Genomic DNA, 25,007 nt, shown 5'->3' with positions numbered 1-25,007 from the left:
CATGAGAGGCCACAACACTTGTACATTAAGGCGACACAAGAAAAAATGGATTCACACAGGACTTAGAGCCATAATCTTATATAAGTCTGGTGTACGGTGGCCGTGAGAGGCCACAACACTTTACATTAAGACGACACAGGAAAAAATGGATTCACACAGGAGTTAGAGCCATAATCTTATATAAGTATGGTGTACAGTGGCCATGAGAGGCCACAACACTTGTACATTAAGACGACAGGAAAAAAATGGATTCACACAGGAGTTAGAGCCATAAATTTATATAAGTATGGTGTACAGTGGTCGTGAGAGGCCGCAACACTTGTACATTAAGGCGACACAAGAAAAAATGGATTCACACAGGACTTAGAGCCATAATTTTATATAAGTAATGTGTACAGTGGCCATGAGAGGCCACAACACTTGTACATTAAGACGACAGGAAAAAAATGGATTCACACAGGAGTTAGAGCCGTAATCTTATATAAGTACAGTGGCTGTGAGAGGCCACAACACTTGTACATTAAGACAAGACCAGAAAATACAGAATTTTTTATGCCTTTAAAAGTTGTGGACTTGCAAAATGGTGGTATTTATTGTTTTTGAGTTATCGCAAAAAAAAAAAAAAAAAAAAAAAACTATACATTTTCTTCAGGCAGGAAAATTCACATCCCTCTAAAAAATGGAATTCTGGGTAGTGCAGTCCAATTCACATAGAACCCTTTATTATATATATCAGTGTTGCGCATAAAGTTTTCCATCATTGCTCCCCGCTGTGTCAACTTTTGTTTTTTCAAGAGGAGGATGACAGAGTTACGAGACTCATGAGCGTCGGGGCTTATCAAACACTTAATGATGTGCAAAACCTTCTGTTTCTTATTTCTAAGTTATGAACACTTTATATTTTAATGCTACCTTTTTTTTAGATTGTGGCCTTACGGGAGCAGAATGCTCACATTCAGAGGAAAGTTGCATCCGGAGAGGGTGGTGAGGACATCCTGGACGGCAGCGAAGCTCAGCAGAAGGTCCACGGCAAGGTGAGCTCTCTGAGTAGAAAATATACTTAACATGTATGTCTTTCAAGCCCATATAGCAACAAAAACGTTACATTTTCATTGGGATTTTTACAAGGAATGACCAAAGTCAGTGCCAGGCGAAATCATTTTTTTTCATAATTATTAGGTAGAGAAACATCCACAATGGTGTATTTGCCAATTTGTTGCTTGCTGAATACAAAAATAAAATTCTTCTTCTTATTTATTTATTTATTTGGCTTTGGAACAATGTTTAATAATTATTATTATTTTTAATCTGACTTAAGACACTAAAATAAAAAATAAATCATTTCACATGTCTATGCATAAAATGTGAATTTAGTATCTTGAACCAAACTATACGTATTTATTTGTGTATAAAACAAAAAAAAATTGTTTTAGTTTCAAGCAAGCTATTAACTGGCAAATATGCAACTGTGGATTTTTTTTATTTTTTTTTTACTGAGTAGTTAAAAACCCTTTTGTTCCTAAGAACAACTGAAAATTTCATGCACCTTGTGTGAATAGTTCAAAAGTAGTAACTTACTGAACTCTGCACCTTTTTTGGTAGCACTCGTTTTTACAGTATAATTTGTGTCACGTCCATTTTTAAAACTCCAATATCTCAAAAACTAACGGAGATATAAGGCTGGAATTTTGCGCAATGTTTACTGGGAATAATAATATTATTTTCTGAGAGTATGAAGCTCGTCAGAAAAAGTCAGTCGGGAATATTTACTGATATCTGCTGTTCTGAGGTGGATTTTCTCTTATTGGTTGAGCAGAATAAAATTATACTCGAAGCTTACGCTTCAGGTTTACACATTTCTTTAGTAGGTTTGGGTCATACATTCAGTTCTCTGTGCAAGTACTGTAAAGGTCACAGCTGTTCCTGTGATGTAATGTCCTTCGACAACACTGATTATTTGTTTAATGAATGAGGTGAAAGTGCATCCATTTGTACTGGATTACATAAAACCAAGCGTGAGCCGAATTTCTGCTGCAGGCGTCTGAGAAATCGTTTTACATGCAAACTGCAGTGTGGACGTCTTGCAGAGGATACCCGCGTAGATCAATGGAGGCGCTATTACTCAGTTCGTCTGCTTGACGAGATTAAAGTGAGTAGACGGGTGAGTTAATGAGGAGACGGCCGTTTGCATGGTCTGTTTTGCAGAGATAAAAGAATGAGAATGAACGTGTGTTCAGTTCATGTGTTTTCAAAAGGAATTGGCAACACTGAAGGTGTAGTTCACATCAGTTTTCCACAAAATTTAATTTACGTTGAAGTCTAGTGATGATACTGTGCTGCGATTTCTGTGGTGTATCACAAAAACACAAAATTTAGTTTGCTCTGTGAGACAGCACGTGACAAACTCGGAATTTCTCACTTCCAAATCAGATAAACACAACCTGTGTGAGTGTTGTTCTGCCTGTCCAGCAGGTATCCAGAAAAAACTTGTGTGTGAAATATGTCCATATTTTACTGTGAGTTCTTCCCAAAGGGATCTCTGCTGGCCCGTGTTTGTCCGTTGTGTCCGTTTCTTTCTTTTACTTTTAATTTTAGACCATTTTTTTGGCATCTTTCATCCACAACGGAGGGTCTTTGCCTCTGTGATGCTGATCAGTGTTGCCAGGTCTTGTGAGAAAATTTAAGAAGTACACCTTCACAGAATGTACAGAGTTTATGTTAACATGTTAAGAACATATTAACCTGAAGCCACCCAAAGTTTTTGGGGGTTGTAGTTTGTTTGAGGCGATATGTGCACGATGGGTTTCTAAACATCTCAGAAAACACACTGGGCGGGGCTAGATGCCGTTTGGAAGTTAACTCAACTGGGAGAAGGTGACAACAATGAACGCCAAACCAGACTAGGGAAATGAGAGCAAGAGCAGAAGACTCAAAAAAGAATATGGATCACAGAGGTAATAGATGGACCGATGACGAGGTCTAGGTGTAGTTGATGGTCTTCCCAACAGACGAGGTCCAACGAGGATTCGAGCTCTCAGAGAAATTAGACATTAGACACTGAATGATTATGTCACTGCATACGTAGCTACATGAGCTCGGTGGGCCACAATGGAGACACAACAGCTGAGAAGGTGTCAGAGAAATCATGGGAATCGTGACATCTGGGAAGTAGGTTGAGTTCTGGCAGTGGAAGCAGATAATGGCACATTTCTCACAGTTCGATTTACCACAGAAAATTTGTTTAATACCTTTTTTCTCTCATTTTGCTCTCAGAGGCAGCCTACAGGCAAGAAGGTAGTTAATTAATTAGTTCTAAGGGCCCCCAACAAGGAAAATAAATGGCATTTCTCTATTATTCTGCATGCAGTCTTTGAATCGGTGTCCATCTACACAAAGATTTTCATTGACCTTGAGTCATTTTAAAGCCCCCCCCAAGAAGGGTTAAAAAAAATAACTGTCTGCTGATTTTCTCAAAATCTATTCAATGACTTTTTATGAAATTTTGGACAAATATTCCTTGGATGACTGTCTGGCTATGGTAAGCTGAACTTTCTAATTGAATCCCTGTGGGGTCCCCAAGAAGGGTACAAAATCCAGGCAACTACATAAAAATGACTTGCTACTTTCCTCATAGTTTGTCAAAATTACTCTTACTTTGTCCAAATGACTTCAGGGTCTCTTGTTTCTATTTTTATTGTTTACTCAACATCTATATAGCTCTCAAGGCTAACGTGTCAAGCTAGCATCGAGAGCTTTAAAGCTCTTAAGTCTGTGAAATGAATGCAGCTGTACAAGCGTATTGTCTGAGGAATAGCTGAGGCACTTTGCAATAAAGCAGAGCTTAATCATTGAAGTTGGTCCTTTACGAGCACACGTGTCCCAGTGTTCGGCCGCTGGTGGGCATCGTTCCCTGCTTTGCTAAATCGCTGATCACGGGCAGAGAAACCCAATTAGGTTGATCCTCACAGATGGACGAGCAGCTGAGATCACAGTTCCACCTCTTTTCTACACAATAAATGCCAAAAACGAGCTTTGCTGTTTAGACGCTGCATAGACACGGCTCGTTATTTCGATGATCATGCCCCCTTATATCTGTGCAGGTTGGACCTCTTCCTGGCTTCCCCTCATTAATCTGCCTCATGCAGACACCCTTGTTGGTGCACAGATGGAAAACGCCAAAACCTCATGACATTACTTATGCAAGACTCGGAGCACTTTCTCTGATCCCATGTGGAGTGATTCTCTGTCACCTGGATTTGTTTTTTTTTTTTTTTTTTTTGGTCACCGTCCAAAATCAAAGCAGGTGGAGCATGAAAACCCAGAGCTGCTGGTCTTGAATTTGTTGAAGTGCTAATGATTCTGTCTCTCTAAAGAAGAAACAGTATCTGAAGTGGGAGCGAGACTAATTTGTCAAGGCCTCCTCCAGCACTCTGCGGGACGCCGGGGCGTGACTGGCGTGACTATCAAATTATTTTGGCTCATTTTCAATCTTGGCAATGCATCTCCTTGGCTGCATCTGATGCACACACTTCTACTTTGTTATTGCACAACAATTCCAGCTGTTCCAGCCATCAAGTAATGATGTTTTAACTCGGGATACACCAAGCTGATATTTTGGATCAGTATCAGTCTGATATCGGCCAAAATTACTGGATTGGGTATAGGAAATTAGACAACTATGTTAGCATCCAGCCAAAAGTATTTACTAACAGATTAGTTGTTTTTAAGAGGGGAAAAGGGTATTGGATTGGTATCATTAACCGCAGATATTGAAGGTTTTATTATCTATATTGTGATATCTATAAAAGATGTATTGTCATTTTAAACCTGCTGAGGTTACTTTAAGAAATTAAGCTCTAGGACATTACATGGGTAACATCAGCTGTTTGGGAACACCTTGGGATACCCCAGAAAGAGTTACAGGACTTGGCAAAGGATAGGGAAGTGTGGGACGAGCTGCTTGGTCTGCTGTCACTACGGATGAGCGACAGAAAATGAATGAATGAACGTTACACAGGTGAGAGTAACTGTTGAAAATGAGGGATCAAAGTGACTGAGGCGGGGGGAGGGGGTTTATTGGGGGGGTAGGACCCCCTCTCAAGATGGGGACTTTTTGAAAAAATGACCTTAAAATAAAGCATTCTTCTCAATTCTGAGATGTAAATAGTCGCATTTCATATACTGGTGTATCAAAAAGGGTGGACTTTTAATGCTCTGGTTAATTTTGATGATCATCAGATGTAATTTCTTAGAGAAGAGAAGACCTATCAAGACAATTGTAGTGTCATTTTAAAGCTTAGGATGTTCTCTTTCCAGTGATCATAAGATCTGGACATAAATCAAGGAATTTCTGGTCTGTTGAAATAATTTTTTCAGGGGTGGCGGTGGTGATTCAATAAGCATACAGTCTTTTTTTTTTTTTTTTGCCCAGATGTCTTTAAATATGGTATGTTATGAAAGAACAGGTTCTTCAGAACATTTTGACACCAGTTACATAGATTTTGCATGAAAATTGAATAATGCTATTTTTTGCAAAAAAAAAAACAAAAAGGTAAATTCCGAGAAAAACAAAACATTTTGAATTCCAATACATTTTCCATTTATTTATGCCACATAAATTGGCTTTTTCTCTAAAACTAAATGTAATAATTAAATCCAGAAGGTTGCATTTGAAAGGGATACATGTGTGTACTTTACATAAGGATTTTTTTTTTAAATTACCATTTTCAATTTTCATTTTTTTTCAATTTATTTTCATTTATATAGCGCCAAATCACAACAGAGTTGCCTCAAGGCGCTTCACACAAGTAAGGTCTAACCTTACTAACCCCCAGAGCAACAGTGGTAAGGAAAAACTCCCTCTGAGGAAGAAACCTCAAGCAGACCAGACTCAAAGGGGTGACCCTCTGCTTGGGCCATGATACAGACACAAATTACAGAACAATTCACAAAACAAATGACCCTGTTACTATTTTTAGGCCCAGTTTGTGAAATGCAACCAATTACAAACCTTTTTTGGGTAGGGCCCTAAAAAATGACCTCAAAATAATGCATTCTTCTGAATTCTGAGATGTAATTACAAACCTTTTTGGATGGCATTAACCCTCAAGCAACCCATTGGGGCAATTTTTGACCCCGGGCATATATTTTTGTGCACCATTTTTGTAATTTTAATCGGAAAAAAGTTTCCTACCATAAATTTGGCAACCTATTTGTCCTGCATTTGTTCATAGAATTTTGCAAGGAGGCAAGTAGAATCCAAACTTGTGCAGGGTCACTTACGACTCTGGGGAAGATCTATGAGATTTTTGACGTTAATAGCTTCAGATGGTATCATAATTTGCCCATTCTAATCATTATATTTTACTGTTTTGCAGGGAAGCCAGTAGATCTAGAATAGCAAGATTTACAGCTGCACAAGCATATGCCCAGAGTGAGGATGAAAATAGCTTTGTGTTAAAGTATTGGCACGTTTGCTAAGATAAGATAATCCTTTAATAGTCCCATGACGGGGAAAATTACTTGACTCACCCGTTCTTCTATATTTGATGCTATAATTATCCCACCATAATAGTCACTAAAATAGTTTGGTCACTTGAGGGTTAAAAAAGTCTTACCTGGCGGTGCAATTCATTATCCCTCTCTCCCCCAACCCCAGCGTCTGTCTAACGGCTCTCTGGAGTCGGCCCACGAGGCCAGCCAGGTGGTGGAGCTCCAGGACCTGCTGGAGAAGCAGAACTACGAGCTGGCCCAGATGAAGGAGCGCATGTCCTCCCTCTCCTCCCGGGTGTCTGAGGTGGAGCAAGAGCTGGAGACGGCCCGCAAAGACCTGATCAAGTCTGAGGAAATGAACAACAAGTACCAGAGGGACATCAAAGAGGTTAGAACACACACAAACGGCCACAGCCAGGGCGGGGCCACGCGCCGCACACATAGATTTACATAGCGCAAGAGAGACATCAAAGAATATTAGCGTTTAAAAAAGCTTGCATTAGCATAGTCTCATGCGCTCTCCCTCATTATTATTTTGTGTATCTGCTCAGCACGTGCACTGACGTATGCACAGACAGAGGCTCCGGGTGCCAAAATAAACACTTCTCAAGGTCACACGCAGCCCTCCACATAAAAACGCTGTCACTGCATCCTCCTCCGGCTGCTCCTTAGATTAAAGAGGGAGACCCGCAGGAAGGCAGGAGATAAATGCTGAAGGAGGCACCAAGAGCGCGCATGCGCCGCTTCTGTTGTCTTCAGAAAAGTGCAGTTCGAGTCTACGAGTGCGGAGTGTTTGGCGGCAGGTTTTATGCAGCAAATTAATCTGTTGTAAATCTTGGTGTTGCTATCAATACGGTGGAGGGTCATGAACTCGTGGCAATCCTTCACCCAAGACGGCGGATGAAAATATCGCGGAAAGTAGCAGGATGCCCCGAGCCTTAAAAATAATCTGGACATCCGTGTTTTCCTGAGCAGATGTACGAGAACGCATTTAAATACCAACTTGGATTCATTGACTTGCAACAGGAATCTCAAAGTCTTTGTGACATCATAGAGTGAGAACTTTAAATTAATGCAAAACCAACCCCATAGTACAAAGGGAAATTGAGAGATGCAACATACAGATCACACCTCAAAATTTGCGACATATTGCAAGATGTGATTGGTCAGTTCTGAGGGGACACGCCTCTGTGTTTGATGACATCACCACAGCACGGCCTGTCGGTGACCGTCTGTGGTTGAGGGACAACAAAAATGGACCCCACAGGGGTCCATTTTTGAGACCAGGGAGGCGGGGCAATACTCTGCAGACCTGGAATATAATATTATGAATATTTTTTTTGTAATTGGTAAGCAGGAAAGATGATTTAATTTGTTCAGTTTGGGTTTTTTTTTCTTCATCCATTGAGATTCTACAACAATAAAATAATTGGAGAATTTTAGAATTCTAAAGTTAAAAATTCCCTGAATTTAAAAACGTGTACGTTTCCCACAAGGGTGAAGGACACAATGGTAATTTTTGCCAAAAGTCAAGACCTTCCTGCACATTTTAGCAGCTTTTGTCGCCATCTAGAGGACGATGTGAGCATTTCAGGACTTCTGGTACATTTCCTACTTGAAAGATTCAGTTAAAAAAAAAAGCATTCATAAATGTCAGAAATGCATGATTTTTAAAATTAATTTAATTTTCTTTTTTTTTGGCATGCAGAGCTTTTGTCTCCCAGTATTAATGTATAAAAAATTAATATTTAGACAGTTTTACAGTTCTTGAGATTTAAGATATGGAAGTTTGCCTGAAAGATGGAATTTCTCCTGAGAAGTGCAACGTGCAGTTGTAGAAAAACTTAATGTATTTAAAAGATTTTATATTCTTAGCAACTATGCAAATCATGCGCTCGTCAGACTGTTTGCTGCTGATTAATGATGTCAGAGTTCTGTTTGATGTGATGCAAATGCACGCTGTTAAACCAGGGAGCAGTAAGTTGTTGCAAAAGAAAGGAGCTCTGCTGCACGGCGTTTAGCTTTGTGAGAAACCACACGGTGCAGCGCCATTTGTTAAAGTGTCCTTATTTGCTGCAACAAGCATTTTGAGATGTAATGTACATAATAATTACGCTGCTCAGGGAAAGCATTTGTTTCATTTTCTGTGCATGATAACACAGATGTAATACTTAAAAATGCACAGCAGCACTCATATTAACTGAATTAAAATCACCACAAATAAATAAATAAAAATCTATTGATGTGAAGCAGAAAACCAGCAAGTTAAATGCCACTTTGTTTAAGAAATGAGTTAGTAATTGGTTATTAAGGGCCCAATCACTGCATAATCTAATATGTGTATCGGGGAATGTCTGTATATGAAGCTGAATTCTCTGTGTCCCTCGGCTGAAATTGGTATTGATCACCAGCAGCGCCGGCAGACGGCGGTGACAGACTCGGTGTTATTACGCCACACTGCTCCCTGTGACAGCAGCACTTCATTCAGTGTTCACACCAACTGTATTTGTACGGCTGCATGGTTTCTCCATACAGGAAATAAAGTGTTTGAGCTTTACAAGGCTCCACTACTTGTATACACTCAACAAAAATATAAACGCAACACTTTTGGTTTTGCTCCCATTTTGTATGAGATGAACTAAAAGATCTAAAACTTTTTCCACATACACAATATCACCATTTCCCTCAAATATTGTTCACAAACCAGTCTAAATCTGTGATAGTGAGCACTTCTCCTTTGCTGAGATAATCCATCCCACCTCACAGGTGTGCCATATCAAGATGCTGATTAGACACCATGATTAGTGCACAGGTGTGCCTTAGACTGCCCACAATAAAAGGCCACTCTGAAAGGTGCAGTTTTATCACACAGCACAATGCCACAGATGTCGCAAGATTTGATGGAGCGTGCAATTGGCATGCTGACAGCAGGAATGTCAACCAGAGCTGTTGCTCGTGTATTGAATGTTCATTTCTCTACCATAAGCCGTCTCCAAAGGCGTTTCAGAGAATTTGGCAGTACATCCAACCAGCCTCACAACCGCAGACCACGTGTAACCACACCAGCCCAGGACCTCCACATCCAGCATGTTCACCTCCAAGATCGTCTGAGATCAGCCACTCAGACAGCTGCTGAAACAATTGGTTTGCATAACCAAAGAATTTCTGCACAAACTGTCAGAAACCGTCTCAGAGAAGCTCATCTGCATGCTCGTCGTCCTCATCGGGGTCTCGACCTGACTCCAGTTCATCGTTGTAACCGACTTGAGTGGGCAAATGCTCACATTCGCTGGCGTTTGGCACGTTGGAGAGGTGTTCTCTTCACGGATGAATCCCGGTTCACACTTTCCAGGACAGATGGCAGACAGTGTGTGTGGCGTTGTGTGGGTGAGCGGTTTTCTGATGTCAATGTTGTGGATCGAGTGGCCCATGGTGGCGGTGGGGTTATGGTATGGGCAGGCGTGTGTTATGGACGAAGAACACAGGTGCATTTTATTGATGGCATTTTGAATGCACAGAGATACCGTGACGAGATCCTGAGGCCCATTGTTGTGCCATACATCCAAGAACATCACCTCATGTTGCAGCAGGATAATGCACGGCCCCATGTTGCAAGGATCTGTACACAATTCTTGGAAGCTGAAAATGTCCCAGTTCTTGCATGGCCGGCATACTCACCGGACATGTCACCCATTGAGCATGTTTGGGATGCTCTGGACCGGCGTATACGACAGCGTGTACCAGTTCCTGTCAATATCCAGCAACTTCACACAGCCATTGAAGAGGAGTGGACCAACATTCCACAGGCCACAATTGACAACCTGATCAACTCTATGCGAAGGAGATGTGTTGCACTGCATGAGGCAAATGGTGGTCACACCAGATACTGACTGGTATCCCCCCCAATAAAACAAAACTGCACCTTTCAGAGTGGCCTTTTATTGTGGGCAGTCTAAGGCACACCTGTGCACTAATCATGGTGTCTAATCAGCATCTTGATATGGCTCACCTGTGAGGTGGGATGGATTATCTCAGCAAAGGAGAAGTGCTCACTATCACAGATTTAGACTGGTTTGTGAACAATATTTGAGGGAAATGGTAATATTGTGTATGTGGAAAAAGTTTTAGATCATTGAGTTCATCTCATACAAAATGGGAGCAAAACCAAAAGTGTTGCGTTTATATTTTTGAGTGTGTGTATAATATATATATATATATATATATATATATATATATATATATATATATATATATATATATATATATATATATATATATACGAGGGCTCTCAATAAAGTATAGGTCCTTTTTATTTTTTTCAAAAACTATATGGATTTCATTCATATGTTTTTACATCAGACATGCTTGAACCCTCGTGCGCATGCGTGAGTTGTTCCACACCTGTCGGTGACGTTATTCGCCTGTGAGCACTCCTTGTGGGAGGAGTCGTCCAGCCCCTCGTCGAAATTCCTTTGTCTGAGAAGTTGCTGAGAGATTGGCGCTTTGTTTGATCAAATTTTTTTCTAAACCTGTGAGACACATCGAAGTGGACACGGTTCGAAAAATTAAGATGGTTTTCAGTGAAAATTTTAACGGCTGATGAGAGATTTTGAGGTGATTCTGTCGCTTTAAGGACTTCCCACGGTGTGAGACGTCTTGCAGCGCTCTCAGGCGGCGTCATCAGCCTGTTTCAAGCTGAAAACCTCCACATTTCAGGCTCTGTTGATCCAGGACGTCGTGAGAGAACAGAGAAGTTTCAGAAGAAGTCTGTTTCAGCATTTTATCCGGATATTCCACTGTTAAAGGATATTTTTTTAATGAAAGACGTGCGGACGGGTCTGCGCGTGGGGACGCAGCCGACGCGGTGCGGCGGCACAGGAAAAACACCTCTGTGTTGATAACCATTTGTAAAATCCAGGCGGCTTTTGATGGCTTGCAGTGGAGTGAGTATATGAGAAATTGTTTAACAGCTGGACATGTTCCAACTTGTCCTTAAGGCTTCCAACAGAGGTGTTTTTCCTGTGGCGGAGCGTCACGGCGGTTGCGAGCCGACGCTGCAATCCGTCCACACGTCTTTCATTAAAAAAATCTCCTTTAACAGTGGAATATCCAGATAAAATGCTGAAACCGACTTCTTCTGAAACTTCTCTGTTCTCTCACGACGTCCTGGATCAATAGAGCCTGAAATGTGGAGGTTTTCAGCTTGAAACAGGTCGACGATGGCGCCTGAGAGCGCTGCACGACGTCTCGCTCTGTGGGAAGTCCTTAAAGCGACAGTATCACCTCAAAATCTCTCATCAGCCCTTAAAATTTTCACTGAAAACCAGCTTAATTTTTCGAACCGTGTCCACTTCGATGTGTCTCACAGGTTTAGAAAAAATTTTGATCAAACAAAGCGCCAGTCTCTCAGCAACTTCTCAGACAAAGGAATTCCGACGAGGGGCTGGATGACTCCTCCCACAAGGAGTGCTCACAGGCGAATGACGTCACCGACAAGTGTGGAAAAACTCACACATGCGCACGAGGGTTCAAGCATGTCTGACGTAAAAACATATGAATGAAATCCATATAGTTTTTGAAAAAAATAAAAAGGACCTATACTTTATTGACAGACCTCGTATATATATATATATATATATATATATATATATATATAAAAAATACAAAATAATGTGTGTGTGTGATCCATATCTCCTTCAGTTTTGCACCTATGATTAGCAACCACAGAGCGATACCCACTGAGTGGCATCCACTCTGTGGCATTTTGCTCATGTTTAAGATGTAGTAACTAGGGCAATAAACCAATATTCCATTCAGGGTTCCTTTTGTATTATTATTCTGTATTATATAAATTCAAGATTGAAACTATCAAACTATCAACCCTGTGCACACACTAAATCACACCGATCGTGTGTCCATGTTGCATTTGTGAATTTACAAACTGGATTCCAGATTCACAGCTTGATCATCATCATATGTACACAGTACAATGAAGTTCTTACCTGGTCTCACCTGGCCTGTCTGCATGCAGGCGATGTGTCAGAAGGAGGACATGGAGGAGCGGATCGTCACGCTGGAGAAACGCTACCTGAGCGCCCAGCGAGAGTCCACGTCGGTGCACGACATCAACGACAAGCTGGAGAACGAGCTGGCCAACAAGGAGGCGTTCCTCAGACAGGTGAGTGGAATGGACCTTTAATAATGTAGACAAGATGTTCCAAATGAGAGGATTCGGAGAAATGTTCACCACGTGTGCACCATCCTCTAAAGCACGGATCAGCAAAAGGAAAAAAGGCTCTTGACATTGTGTCAGAGGACGTTATTAAGTGGAAATGAATTCTAATGGTTTCACCCACATGGTGAGTGTCTTTTAGCAGATGCACACAGATCATCATCCCCATAATTGAAGTGGTCCTATCTGAGCAGGAAGTGGTGCATTGTCCTCTGATTTGGACAGTTTCTTTTGATTCACTCTATCTAATTGGACATGGAGGTCAGGTTCTGAGTGGCTTTTTCATGAGGACAGGTCAATGCAGCAGCTGGGCTCCTGGAGCTCTGAAGAACATGGCAACAAGCAGAACAAGAGGTTTTTATTGATCTAGTACAGTATATAGAAAAGAAGACGACGGAATATTTCAATCTTATATTTAAAGCTCAGTTTTGTGTGTGTGTGTGTGTGTGGGTGCGTGTGTGTGTGTCTGTCTAATGTGTGGTGTAATATGTCATGTATATAATTAATATGCCTTCATCATCGTCATCTTCTGCAGACATGGTGCGTCCGATAGCAGCGCCCCAAGCTTATCTGTCATTGGCTGATTGCACCTCTTCCTGTAGGGTTGTCATGAAAAAGCAAATTCAAATTCAAATTTTTGTATTTACATGCAATTTAATGCTGAAAATAATAAAATAAATAATGAAAATAAATGAAAATAATATAGTAAATAATAAAAATAAATAAAAAATAATGAAATAATAATACATATATGCTATTATATATTAGACTTTGGAGTCATTTTTAAAAAGAGAAACATTTTTAAGTTATGAATATGATGTTAATTTAAAATGTGATATTTTACCAATATACTCACGGACCACTAGAGGTCGCTCACAGAGTACTAGTGGTCCACGGACCTCTCTTTGAGAGATGGCCCCTTTTTGTTTTATTGTTATTTCAAATATACGTCCCAGAATAAATATTCACAACATTATGGTAACCATGGTAACAAAGGCAAAGACTAACTTTCAAATTTCTGGATTCCAGGTCGAAAGTCAAATCCAGCCATGTCTAATGTGAACTTTATAAGTTAGCGACATATTGGCAGAAGTGGACACCAACATGCCAATAATGGCAAAAAAGCGAAGCAATCAAGCAAAAATCACTTCAAAACTTAAAAAAATTGCTGAAGGCTGGACCACAACTGAACCCGGATGTTCGTGTTGCTTGAATAATCTGCTGCACGTCAAAGGTGACCGCAGACGCCGTGACACACAGGCAGTGTTTGTCTTCGCCGTGTAGACAAAGTTACTCTGATACAAAACTATTTCTTCAGATCTGCAACAGCGGGTTTGAGTGTAATTTTTCCTTGACTGGCACATACGAGGTCTGTCCAAAAAGTATCAGACCTTTTCATTTTTTTCAAAAACCTTATGGATTTGAATAACTTGTGCTTGCATGAGCCAACCTTGAACCTTCGTGTGCATGCGTGAGTTTTTTCACGCCTGTCGGTTGCGTCATTCGCCTGTGAGTAGGCTTTGAGTGAGCACTGGTCCTCCCCCCTCGTTGGATTTTCATTGCGAGGAAAATGTCTGAACGATTGGAGCAGCGCTGAATCAAATTTTTCCAGAAACTGTGAGAGACAGCCAGGTAGAAACCATTCGGAAGATTCAAACGGCTTTCGGTGGCTTTTCAGTCGAGTGAGTATCCGAGGAATTGTGTAAGAGCTGGACATGTCACAACATGTCCTGTGAGACTTCCACCTTCTGCACGTCTTTCATTACAAAATCTCCTGTAACAGTGGAATGTGCCAAAAAGTGCTGATGTCCACCTCTTCTGCAATTTCTCTGGTAGTCAGAAGACGTCCTGGATCAACACAGCGTTCACTTTGGAAATGATCTGGTCGTTTCAGCCTGTCGATGGCCGCTCGGAGCACGGCGCACCCTCCGCCATTGTGCGCCGTCTTTAAACCGGTTGTAACACTCCTTAATCTGTGTGATGCCCATAGGATCGTCACCGAAAGCCGTCTGAATCTTCCGAATGGTTTCCACCTGGCTGTCTCTCACAGTTTCTGGAAAAATTTGCTGCAGCAAAGCTCCAAATCGTTCCACCTCGCAATGAAAATCCAACGAGAGGGGAGGACCAGTGCTCACAAAAAGCCTGCTCACAGGCGAATGATGCAACCGACGGGCGTGAAAAAAATCACGCATGCGCATGAAGGTTCAAGGTTGGCTCATGCAAGCACACATGATTCAAATCCATATGGTTTTTGAAAAAAATAAAAAGGTCTGATACTTTTTGGACAGACCTCGTATCTTATCTTCAGCATCAAGGTGACCACAGAAAATCCTTTCATACGTCTTCAAAACATACAGAAATAAGCTGTGAAGCCGCACACGAGCACACTCCTCACTGACTTTGTTAGGATGTTTTTGTTGCTTCGCCAGCAGCTGAACCCCACGGTCCAGATGACGAGGTTTGAAGAAGAGACGTTTGGGGGGTTTAAGGTTGGATGATTGGGGGGGGGGGAATAAGACAGCAAGGGTGAAAAAAGGATGGGGGCATTTGAGGAGTATAACAAGTACACCGTCATTTGGAGACAGAAAATAGTCAAAGTGTCTAATAGTGTCGGAGAGCGAGCCGCCAGGCCCCATACTTTGGGAAGCAGAGCATCTGTCGCTGGGGGCAAAGGCTGCCAAAAAAAAAAAAATCTAAAAACTGATCAAAACCTCGAGCAAAGCAGAACTACACACAGCAGACAAATACAGTTGGTGGCACTTCTACTGGGATACGAGGCTTAAATTTGAACTTTGAGTTCCTGATGACGGCAGTTCGTCAGTTCTACTCATTGATGCCGCTGATGTTCGTCGGCAGCAGGGAACATCGGCTCCTGTCGGGAGTCAGTACTGGTCAGTGTTGAGGTTGATTGATCCATCCATCCGAGGTCCATTCGGGACTGGAACATGTGAGGTTGACATGGAAGCCGTTTGATATCCGGCATGTGCCTATGGCCTCGAGATCATCGTGTGTTCAAAAAAACTGTGGTAAGGTGTGAAAACTTTCTCGCGAATTGTAGTCCATTTTAGTGTGACTCTAGATTAGATTAGTTAGAACTTTTTTAATCCCTTGGGAAGACTCCCTCAGGGAAACTGAGGTTCCAGCAGCATTGTACAGCAGCACACAAACTATTTGCAAATATAAATACACAAATATAAATACCAGAACTACTGCTGTGTACTGGTTTACTGACTACTACTGTTCCTCTCCTTCCCGTCCTCTGTCTTCCTGTTACTCCTCCTCCCCTCAAGTGAGGAGTAACCTCTTAGTTGCCTTTTAAGCCGTTGGCCATGACCTGCCGATATGAGTATCTGTATATAGTTTTGTTGATATGAAAACTTTTATTTACTTTAAACAGTTCAGAAAAACACGTAGTTTGGCCAGCAGAGGGCAATCTATTGTTTCCAGTGCTGTCAAGCATGGCTGGGACCCTCATCACCCCTTCGTCGCTTTAGCTAAAAGAGATAGAGGTAACGACCAGCTGCCATTCACTTTATATCAGAGTGGGTTTACAGCGAAAAGACGCAAGTAGTTGTCATGTCGGCAAGTTGCCGTGGTCAGAATAGAGGAGGTCTGAGTGATGCAACACCGCAAATGAAAAGTGAAGGCAGTGTGACGTACATCGGTTGATTATATTTATAATTGTTTATAATAAAGTTATTAATCCTGTCCTACTAAAGAAAATACATGGGCGTCAACATTCTTACAGCAATTATGATATATGTAGTTTTACGTCATGTCATAAAGTGGGTGTATTATGGCTTTGGATTGGCCATTACTGGGCTCCACCCCCTTTGGAGAGAGTGGATGTGGTCACTTCCTTTGGGGTTATGGACACTTTTAGGAATGTCCTTTATGATTTATGTAATTTTTCTGATCCGGATTCTAGAATTTTTGGCATTTATTTGTTTTTGTTTTGCAGATGGAAGAGAAGAACCGACAGCTCCAGGAGAGGCTGGAGCACGCGGAGCAGAAGCTCCAGCAGACCATGAGGAAGGCTGAGACGCTGCCGGAGGTCGAGGCCGAACTGGCCCAGAGAATAGCGGCCCTGACCAAGGTTGGGACCCGCGCTGTCGACGCCTTCCCACTCGTGCTTTCATGCCACGATTTTACTGTACCTGTCTGAACGTGTGACTGTGGTGTCCTGACGTTTGAACGTGTCCCTCTCCTCTCCCTCGGCCACCTAGTCCGACTCCAGTTCCTCTTCCTCCTCTGACGATTATCACTTTGTTATGGAAGCTAAACTCCAAGACATGAGCTCCATTCTTAGGAAGGTAGTCCCGTGGGGTGTCACAACTATCGCCAGCTCCTGTAGAGAGCAGATTTGATTTGTTTATCTTAGTGTTGTGTGGCGAGCCTGTTTACTGGGATTCTGCTCCACCATGGGACAGCTGCATGGCTCTTCTGGCTGGAGTTTGTACTTGGCATTCTTCTCCTTGTCACTCTGTGTGCAGCTCTCTCTCTCTCTCTCTCTCTCTCTCTCTCTCTCTCCTGTTACGCTTTCAATCAATAGACCTCCATCTTTGAGTTTGGGGTAGAGGCTTTGCCTTGTGTCGTCGCTACTGCTTCTCTTTGTTGCGCTCTCAACGTCCGGCACGCAGGTCACCGTGCCCTTTTGTGCTGTCACCCGTCTGTAGGCGGAAGAGCGGCACGGAAGCATCGAGGAGCGAATGAGGCACTTGGAATGCCAACTGGAGGAGAAGAACCAGGAGCTGCTGCGGGTGAGTCACCGCCGGGCAATGCAACCCAGGCGGCAACTGCGGCACGTGCACAACAGCTTGAAGAGCGACTGATGAGTCAGAGATCCTGAGCCATGTCCATGCACACCATCAAACCAGGGTGAAGTCTCAGTCCACCCAGCTACACCACCTGGGGGACTTGAATGGAGAAGTAACCTGAATTAGCACCCCTCCAAGTGGAGTTGTAGAGTCTCATCCACTTCACACCGTGGAATCCCGAGATAAACCGGGGAACCGACAGGCGTCAGAGTTTTTATTTTACTCATTTCTCCTCATAAGCTTCTGGATCAGATCCAGATGAAAGATGCAGTCCAGATTGTTTGGCAAAACATAGGTTCTCAAACCGGTTTAAGTAAGACTAGAAGCCCAGTGAATGAGCTGCCAGCTTCCTATTCCTCTCAAAGTAAAGTAATGGCCCAGTCACACGGCAAACAATGATTCCTGAACGAAGGGAAAAAAAAAAAAAAAAAAAATCACAATTCGTTGAGAAAAGGTGGAAGAATGAGCTTTATCACCGAATAGCCTGCGAATCAAGAGTGCAAAAGGGATGAAAGGGGAATAAAACGAAACTGAAGCTGACGTTGATCTTGACGCTTTAAGCGAAACGTGCCTGGAGCCACTGCTGGAGCAGCGCGTGTCTGCATCTTGCATTGAATAATCAGGTCCCATCTTATCTTAGGGACCTCATAGTACAATATCACCCCAATAGAGCGCTTCGCTCTCAGACTGCAGGCTTACTTGTAGTTCCTAGGGTTTGTAAGAGTAGAATGGGAGGCAGAGCCTTCAGCTTTCAGGCTCCTCTCCTGTGGAACCAGCTCCCAATTCAGATCAGGGAGACAGACACCGTCTCTACTTTTAAGATTAGGCTTAAAACGTTCCTTTTTGCTAAAGCTTATAGTTAGGGCTGGATCAGGTGACCCTGAACCATCCCTTAGTTATGCTGCTATAGACTTAGACTGCTGGGGGGTTCCCATGATGCACTGAGTGTTTCTTTCTCTTTTTGCTCTGTATGCACCACTCTGCATTTAATCATTAGTGATTGATCTCTGGGGGTCGTTTTGACCGTTGGGGTTTTTCTGTAATTATTGTATGGCTTTGCCTTGCAATATGAAGCGCCTTGGGGCAACTGTTTGTTGTGATTTGGCGCTATATAAATGAAATTGATTTGATTTGATCTGATCTCTGCATTCCAGCACTCGGCGCTGGGACGGAGCTGCAGCTCTTCCACAAAAGCGCTCAGAAAGCCGCTTTTGTACTGTGTGAAAACATTCAGCTGGTTGAACAAAGTCAAACGAAAGGCTGTTACAAAAACTAAGCAAACTACAGGCTAACGTTACAAAAACTAAGCAAACAGTAGGCTAATGTTGCAAAAACTAAGCAAATGATAGGCTAACGTTGCAAAAACGAAGCAACGACAGACTAATGTTATAAAAACTAAGCAAACGACAGGCCCAACGTGTGTCTGCATCTCTACAGTCCAGCACTTGGCGCGGTGACGGAGCTGCAGCTCCTCCATAAAAGCGCTCAGAAAGCGGCTTTTGTACTGTGTGAAAGCATTCAGCTGGTTGAACGAAGTCGAACAAAAGGCTAACATTACAAAAACTAAGCAAACGATATGCTAACATTACAAAAACTAAGCAAACAATAGGCTAATGTTGCAAAAACTAAGCAAACGACAGGCCCAACATTACAAAAACTAAGCAAACAACAGACTAACGTTACAAAAGCTAAGCAAACGATAGGCTAATGTTGCAAAAACTAAACGAATGATAGGCTAACGTTGCAAAAACGAAGCAACGACAGACTAATGTTATAAAAACTAAGCAAACGACAGGCCCAACGTTACAAAAACTAAGCAAATGACAGACTAACGTTACAAAAGCTAAGCAAACGATAGGCAGCTCCTCCATAAAAGCCCTCAAAAAGCGGCTTTTGTACTGTGTGAAAGCATTCAGCTGGTTGAACAAAGTCAAACAAAAGGCTAACATTACAAAAACTAAGCAAACGATACGCTAACATTACAAAAACTAAGCGAACGATAGGCTAACGTTACAAAAGCTAAGCGAACGATAGGCTAACGTTACAAAAGCTAAGCGAACGATAGGCTAACGTTGCAAAAACTAAGCCAACGATAAGAACCGTCAAGAACGACAGCAAAACGAAATACGGATGAATTGAGGTTTTTGTTGCCCTTCGTTCAAATTTTTCGACAGTTTAAAAATCCTGATGAAGCAACCGCTGCAGGAACGAAGCTGAGCAAAGGTTAAATGATGCCAACGAAAGTCCACATTCCTTGTTTCATTAGGGCTTCGTTGCCCTTCGTTAAGTGCCGTGTGACTGAGCCTTTAAGCCACCTTGACACTTGAGCTACAGCTGGAGCAGTGTGTGTCTGCATCTCTGCGTTCCAGGACTCGGCGCTGGGACGGAGCTGCAGCTCCTCCATAAAAGCACTCAAAAAGCGGCTTTTGTACCGTGTGAAAACATTCAGCTGGTTGAATGAAGTCAAACGAAAGGCTAACGTTACAAAAACTAAGTAAACGATAGGCTAACATTACAAAAACGAAGTGAACAATAGGCTAACGTTACAAAAACTAAGTGAACGATAAGCTAACGTTACAAAAACTAAGTGAACGATAGGCTAACATTACAAAAACTAAATGAACAATAATCTAACGTTACAAAAACTAAGTGAATGATAAGCAACGTTACAAAAACTAAGCAAATGATAGGCTAACATTACAAAAACTAAGTCAACGATAGGCTAACGTTACAAAAACTAAGCGAACGATAAGAACCATCAAGAATGACAGCAAAACAAAACACGTACAAATTGAGGTTTTTCTTGCCCTTCATTCAAATTTTTCAACAGTTTGAAAATCCTGAGAAGCGACCGCTGCAGGAACGAAGCTGAGTGAAGGTTAAACGATGCCAACGGAAGTCCAGATTCCTTGTTTCGTTAGGGCTTCGTTGCCCTTCGTTAAGTGCTGTGTGACTGAGCCTTTAAGCCTCCATTCAGCTTCTCCCTTGTTTCACTTGGATCTGGATCTGCATATTGATTTGGCACAAGTCTTATGCCGGATGCCTTCCTGAAGCAACTCCACCTCGCATGGAGAATGGGTAGGGCTGGCCTCGAACTGGCAACCTTCTGCATGTGAGACAAGTGCACTTAACTGCTTACCTACCACCAACTGTTGTTATGTCTTCACTGTTTTAGAACAGAAGTTGCCAAAGCCCACGTCCATCACTGTGAAATGACGAGATAAATGTTCTACGCTTAATGACTGAATGTTTGTCTTTGCTAACGTTGGCGCCGCCACTGGGCGGTCCAGGCTCGTCAAAGAGAAAAGATGAACGAGGAGCACAACAAACGCCTTTCGGACACGGTGGACAGACTCCTGACGGAGTCCAACGAACGCCTCCAGCTCCACCTGAAGGAGAGAATGGCAGCGCTGGAAGAGAAGGTTAGCGACGGTCACTTGACATCCATCAGTGTGCGTCCTGTCTGACCACAGGGGGTAAACACCTCATTTGTTTGTTTTTGTGTTTGTGTTTGCAGAATTTATTGATTCAGGACTCAGAGGGTTACAGGAAGCAGTACGAGGAGTCAATCCACGAAAAAGTAGGTCTTAGAGATCAAGAAATGCCCGATTTGTTTTTTAGGTTACCTAAATGTTGTTGGTAACTTGTGCTGTTTAATATTCATAAATCTCCCGCAATGGAGGATAATGAGATTAACTGCATATGTATGAGTTCGCTTGAATCTATTCCGGCGTTCAACCGCGGCGACTCTGATGATCCATGTTGGGGCGCCGGAGTGACGTGATGTCAAACTGTTTTGTCTAGTCGCAGCTGGCGGAGGAGATTGAGAAACTGAGATCGGAGCTGGACCAGTTCAGACTGAGGGCAGGATCCCTCACAGAACCCACCCTGTCACGGTACGTCGGCAGCGCCAGCTCACTCTGCACACGAATCCATCTGTGGTTCTCAAAGTGGGGGAGCGGGGGCCGTGATTGAACAGCTGATGAGATAGATGCTTGTAGGAAGCTTATTAAAATATTTTTTGTTCATCAGCTCATTATTTCAAGACCCAAGAATCAAGTTATCAAGTTTTATTTTGATGCCAAGATGACATTTCTTGCAAAAGGTGCGCAGATTTTTTTTTTTTCTTTAGTGGGGAACCCAAAAAAACACAACTTCAAGAGGAGAATATATGCAGGAATAAAATACCCCACAGACTAGGAGCAAAAGATTGGATTTTTCAAGTCAGAATTATAAGATACAGAGTAAAAAGGGTTAGTCAAAATTTTAAGTTAACAGTTTCCCTTTTTAGGTTCAAACTAAGTTCAGACTTTTTAAGTCATGTATTAAGTCGTTAGGACATGTTTGTAACTTTGTTTAATGATGTTATGTTGTTGACTTAGGTTTTGTGAAAAGAAATTACACATTTCTTATTTAATTTTGGCGCTTTTCTAAATAATACTGTTGAAATGTTACCTTTTTTAAACCATACTTTTGACATTTTAGCCTTTTTGTAACCATCATTTTGGCTTTTCAAAACCATACTATTGAAACTGGCTTTTTCCAAATACTTTTGAAATTCTGACTTTTTAAAAGCCATACTTTAGGAATTTTAGCTTTGTGCCAACTACACTGTTGAAATTTTGACTTTTTTAACTATACTTTTGATTTTTTTTGTTGTTGTTTTTTTAACCATACTTTTGAAATTTTAGCTTTTTTAACTATGCTATTGAAATTGTGACTTTTTTCTAATGCTTTTCAAATTTCCCCTTTTTTAAACTATAGTTTTGAAATGTCCCTTTTAAAAAACACATTTCTGAAACCTTGCCTTTTTAGAAAATATGCTTTGGAAATTTTATCTTTTTAAACCATACTTTTAAAATTTTAGCTACTTAAAAACTATAGAAATTTTAGCTTTTTAAAAACTATTGAATTTTTTGCTTTTTTGTAAATTATACTGTTGAAATGTTGTAATTTTTAAAACCATACTATTGAAATTTTTTAAAACTTTTTTTCTTCCCCTAAACAATATTTTTGAAATTAAACAATACTGCTCTTAAGTGTGATTCTGACTTAATGAAACAAACTGTTCTTAATAATTGTAGAAACATCTGTGTCACTGATCTTGGATCTCTTAAATCTGACAGTTAGTTGACAGCAGCATTTATAAGCTTTTCTACAGTTTGCATGAGTTATGTGCACTTATCTGGTGGTTGGCTCTCACTGCGGTATTGTATCACCTCCTGTTCCGGAGCACAGCGGTGTTTTGCTGTATCTGTTAGCTGTTTAATCTGCGCAGTTAGATTGATGTAGTTAACTAGATAACGATTTGTTTCACAGTGTAATCTTCACGTGCCTTAACTAAAGCACTCCCTCTGCTGAATCACCTCTAAATTATTTACACATTATTCACTTTGTGTGTTTTTAGGAATCCGCTAGCTTAGCGGAGCTACTAGCTCTTACCCGATTTAGCATGGCGGCTTCTCCTGTCTCTCCCGCACTTTTCTGCTCTGGGTGTGAAATGTTTAGTTATTCCTCGGCCTCCTTTAGCAGTAATGGTACTTGTAATAAGTGTAGCTTATTCGTAGCTTTGGAGGCCAGGCTGGGCGAATTGGAGACTCGGCTCCGCACCGTGGAAAATTCTACAGCTAGCCAGGCCCCTGTAGTCGGTGCAGACCAAGGTAGCTTAGCCGCCGTTAGTTCCCTTCCAGCAGATCCTGAGCAGCCGGGAAAGCAGGCCGACTGGGTGACTGTGAGGAGGAAGTGTAGTTCTAAACAGAAGCCCCGTGTACACCGCCAACCCGTTCACATTTCTAACCGTTTTTACCCACTCGACGACACACCCACCAAGGATCAAACTCTGGTTATTGGCGACTCTGTTTTGAGAAATGTGAAGTTAGCGACACCAGCAACCATAGTCAATTGTCTTCCGGGGGCCAGAGCAGGCGACATTGAAGGAAATTTGAAACTGCTGGCTAAGGCTAAGCGTAAATTTGGTAAGATTGTAATTCATGGCAGTAATGACACCCGGTTACGCCAATCGGAAGTCACTAAAATTAACATTGAATCGGTGTGTAACTTTGCAAAAACAATGTCGGACTCTGTAGTTTTCTCTGGGCCCCTCCCCAATCGGACCGGGAGTGACATGTTTAGCCGCATGTTCTCCCTGAATTGCTGGCTGTCTGAGTGGTGTCCAAAAAATGAGGTGGGCTTCATAGATAATTGGCAAAGCTTCTGGGGAAAACCTGGTCTTGTTAGGAGAGACGGCATCCATCCCACTTTGGATGGAGCAGCTCTCATTTCTAGAAATCTGGCCAATTTTCTTAAATCCTCCAAACCGTGACTATCCAGGGTTGGGACCAGGAAGCAGAGTTGTAGTCTTACACACTTCTCTGCAGCTTCTCTCACCCTGCCATCCCCTCATGACCCCATCCCCTTAGAGACGGTGCCTGCTCCCAGACCACCAATAACCAGCAAAAATCTATTTAAGCATAAAAATTCAAAAAGAAAAAATAATATAGCACCTTCAACTGCACCACAGACTAAAACAGTTAAATGTGGTCTATTAAACATTAGGTCTCTCTCTTCTAAGTCCCTGTTAGTAAATGATATAATAATTGATCAACATATTGATTTATTCTGCCTTACAGAAACCTGGTTACAGCAGGATGAATATGTTAGTTTAAATGAGTCAACACCCCCGAGTCACACTAACTGCCAGAATGCTCGTAGCACGGGCCGAGGTGGAGGATTAGCAGCAATCTTCCATTCCAGTTTATTAATTAATCAAAAACCCAGACAGAGCTTTAATTCATTTGAAAGCTTGACTCTTAGTCTTGTCCATCCAAATTGGAAGTCCCAAAAACCAGTTTTATTTGTTATTATCTATCGTCCACCTGGTCGTTACTGTGAGTTTCTCTGTGAATTTTCAGACCTTTTGTCTGACTTAGTGCTTAGCTCAGATAAGATAATTATAGTGGGCGATTTTAACATCCACACAGATGCTGAGAATGACAGCCTCAACATTGCACTTAATCTATTATTAGACTCAACTGGCTTTGCTCAAAATGTAAATGAGTCCACCCACCACTTTAATCATATCTTAGATCTTGACTGACTTATGGTATGGAAATTGAAGACTTAACAGTATTCCCTGAAAACTCCCTTCTGTCTGATCATTTCTTAATAACATTTACATTTACTCTGATGGACTACCCAGCAGTGGGGAATAAGTTTCATTACACTAGAAGTCTTTAAGCGCTGTAACTAGGTTTAAGGATATGATTCCTTCTTTATGTTCTCTAATGCCATATACCAACACAGTGCAGAGTAGCTACCTAAACTCTGTAAGTGAGATAGAGTATCTCGTCAATAGTTTTACATCCTCATTGAAGACAACTTTGGATGCTGTAGCTCCTCTGAAAAAGAGAGCTTTAAATCAGAAGTGCCTGACTCTGTGGTATAACTCACAAACTCGCAGCTTAAAG

General features: G+C 41.8%; 1 protein-coding gene across 10 annotated transcripts in view; it reads left to right on the top strand.

The window, feature by feature from the left end:
- The window catches only part of ppfia2 (PTPRF interacting protein alpha 2), a 231,197-nt gene that overhangs the window by 172,049 nt on the left and 34,141 nt on the right, over positions 1–25,007 (top strand). For 8 of the 10 annotated variants that reach the window (XM_034163798.1, XM_034163794.1, XM_034163799.1 and 5 more), the window contains 8 exons: positions 924–1,034; positions 6,659–6,880; positions 12,524–12,670; positions 16,686–16,820; positions 17,401–17,484; positions 20,832–20,963; positions 21,059–21,121; positions 21,346–21,437. In XM_034163798.1, coding sequence (XP_034019689.1) covers positions 924–1,034; positions 6,659–6,880; positions 12,524–12,670; positions 16,686–16,820; positions 17,401–17,484; positions 20,832–20,963; positions 21,059–21,121; positions 21,346–21,437 — 986 coding nt within the window. The remainder of the gene's footprint in view (positions 1–923; positions 1,035–6,658; positions 6,881–12,523; positions 12,671–16,685; positions 16,821–17,400; positions 17,485–20,831; positions 20,964–21,058; positions 21,122–21,345; positions 21,438–25,007) is intronic. The other 2 variants (XM_034163802.1, XM_034163796.1) reach the window with 1 other exon arrangement.

The sequence above is a fragment of the Thalassophryne amazonica genome, chromosome 22, assembly GCF_902500255.1.
Source record: "Thalassophryne amazonica chromosome 22, fThaAma1.1, whole genome shotgun sequence".
Lineage (NCBI taxonomy): Eukaryota > Metazoa > Chordata > Actinopteri > Batrachoidiformes > Batrachoididae > Thalassophryne > Thalassophryne amazonica.
This window is presented reverse-complemented; position numbering and strand designations above follow the sequence as displayed.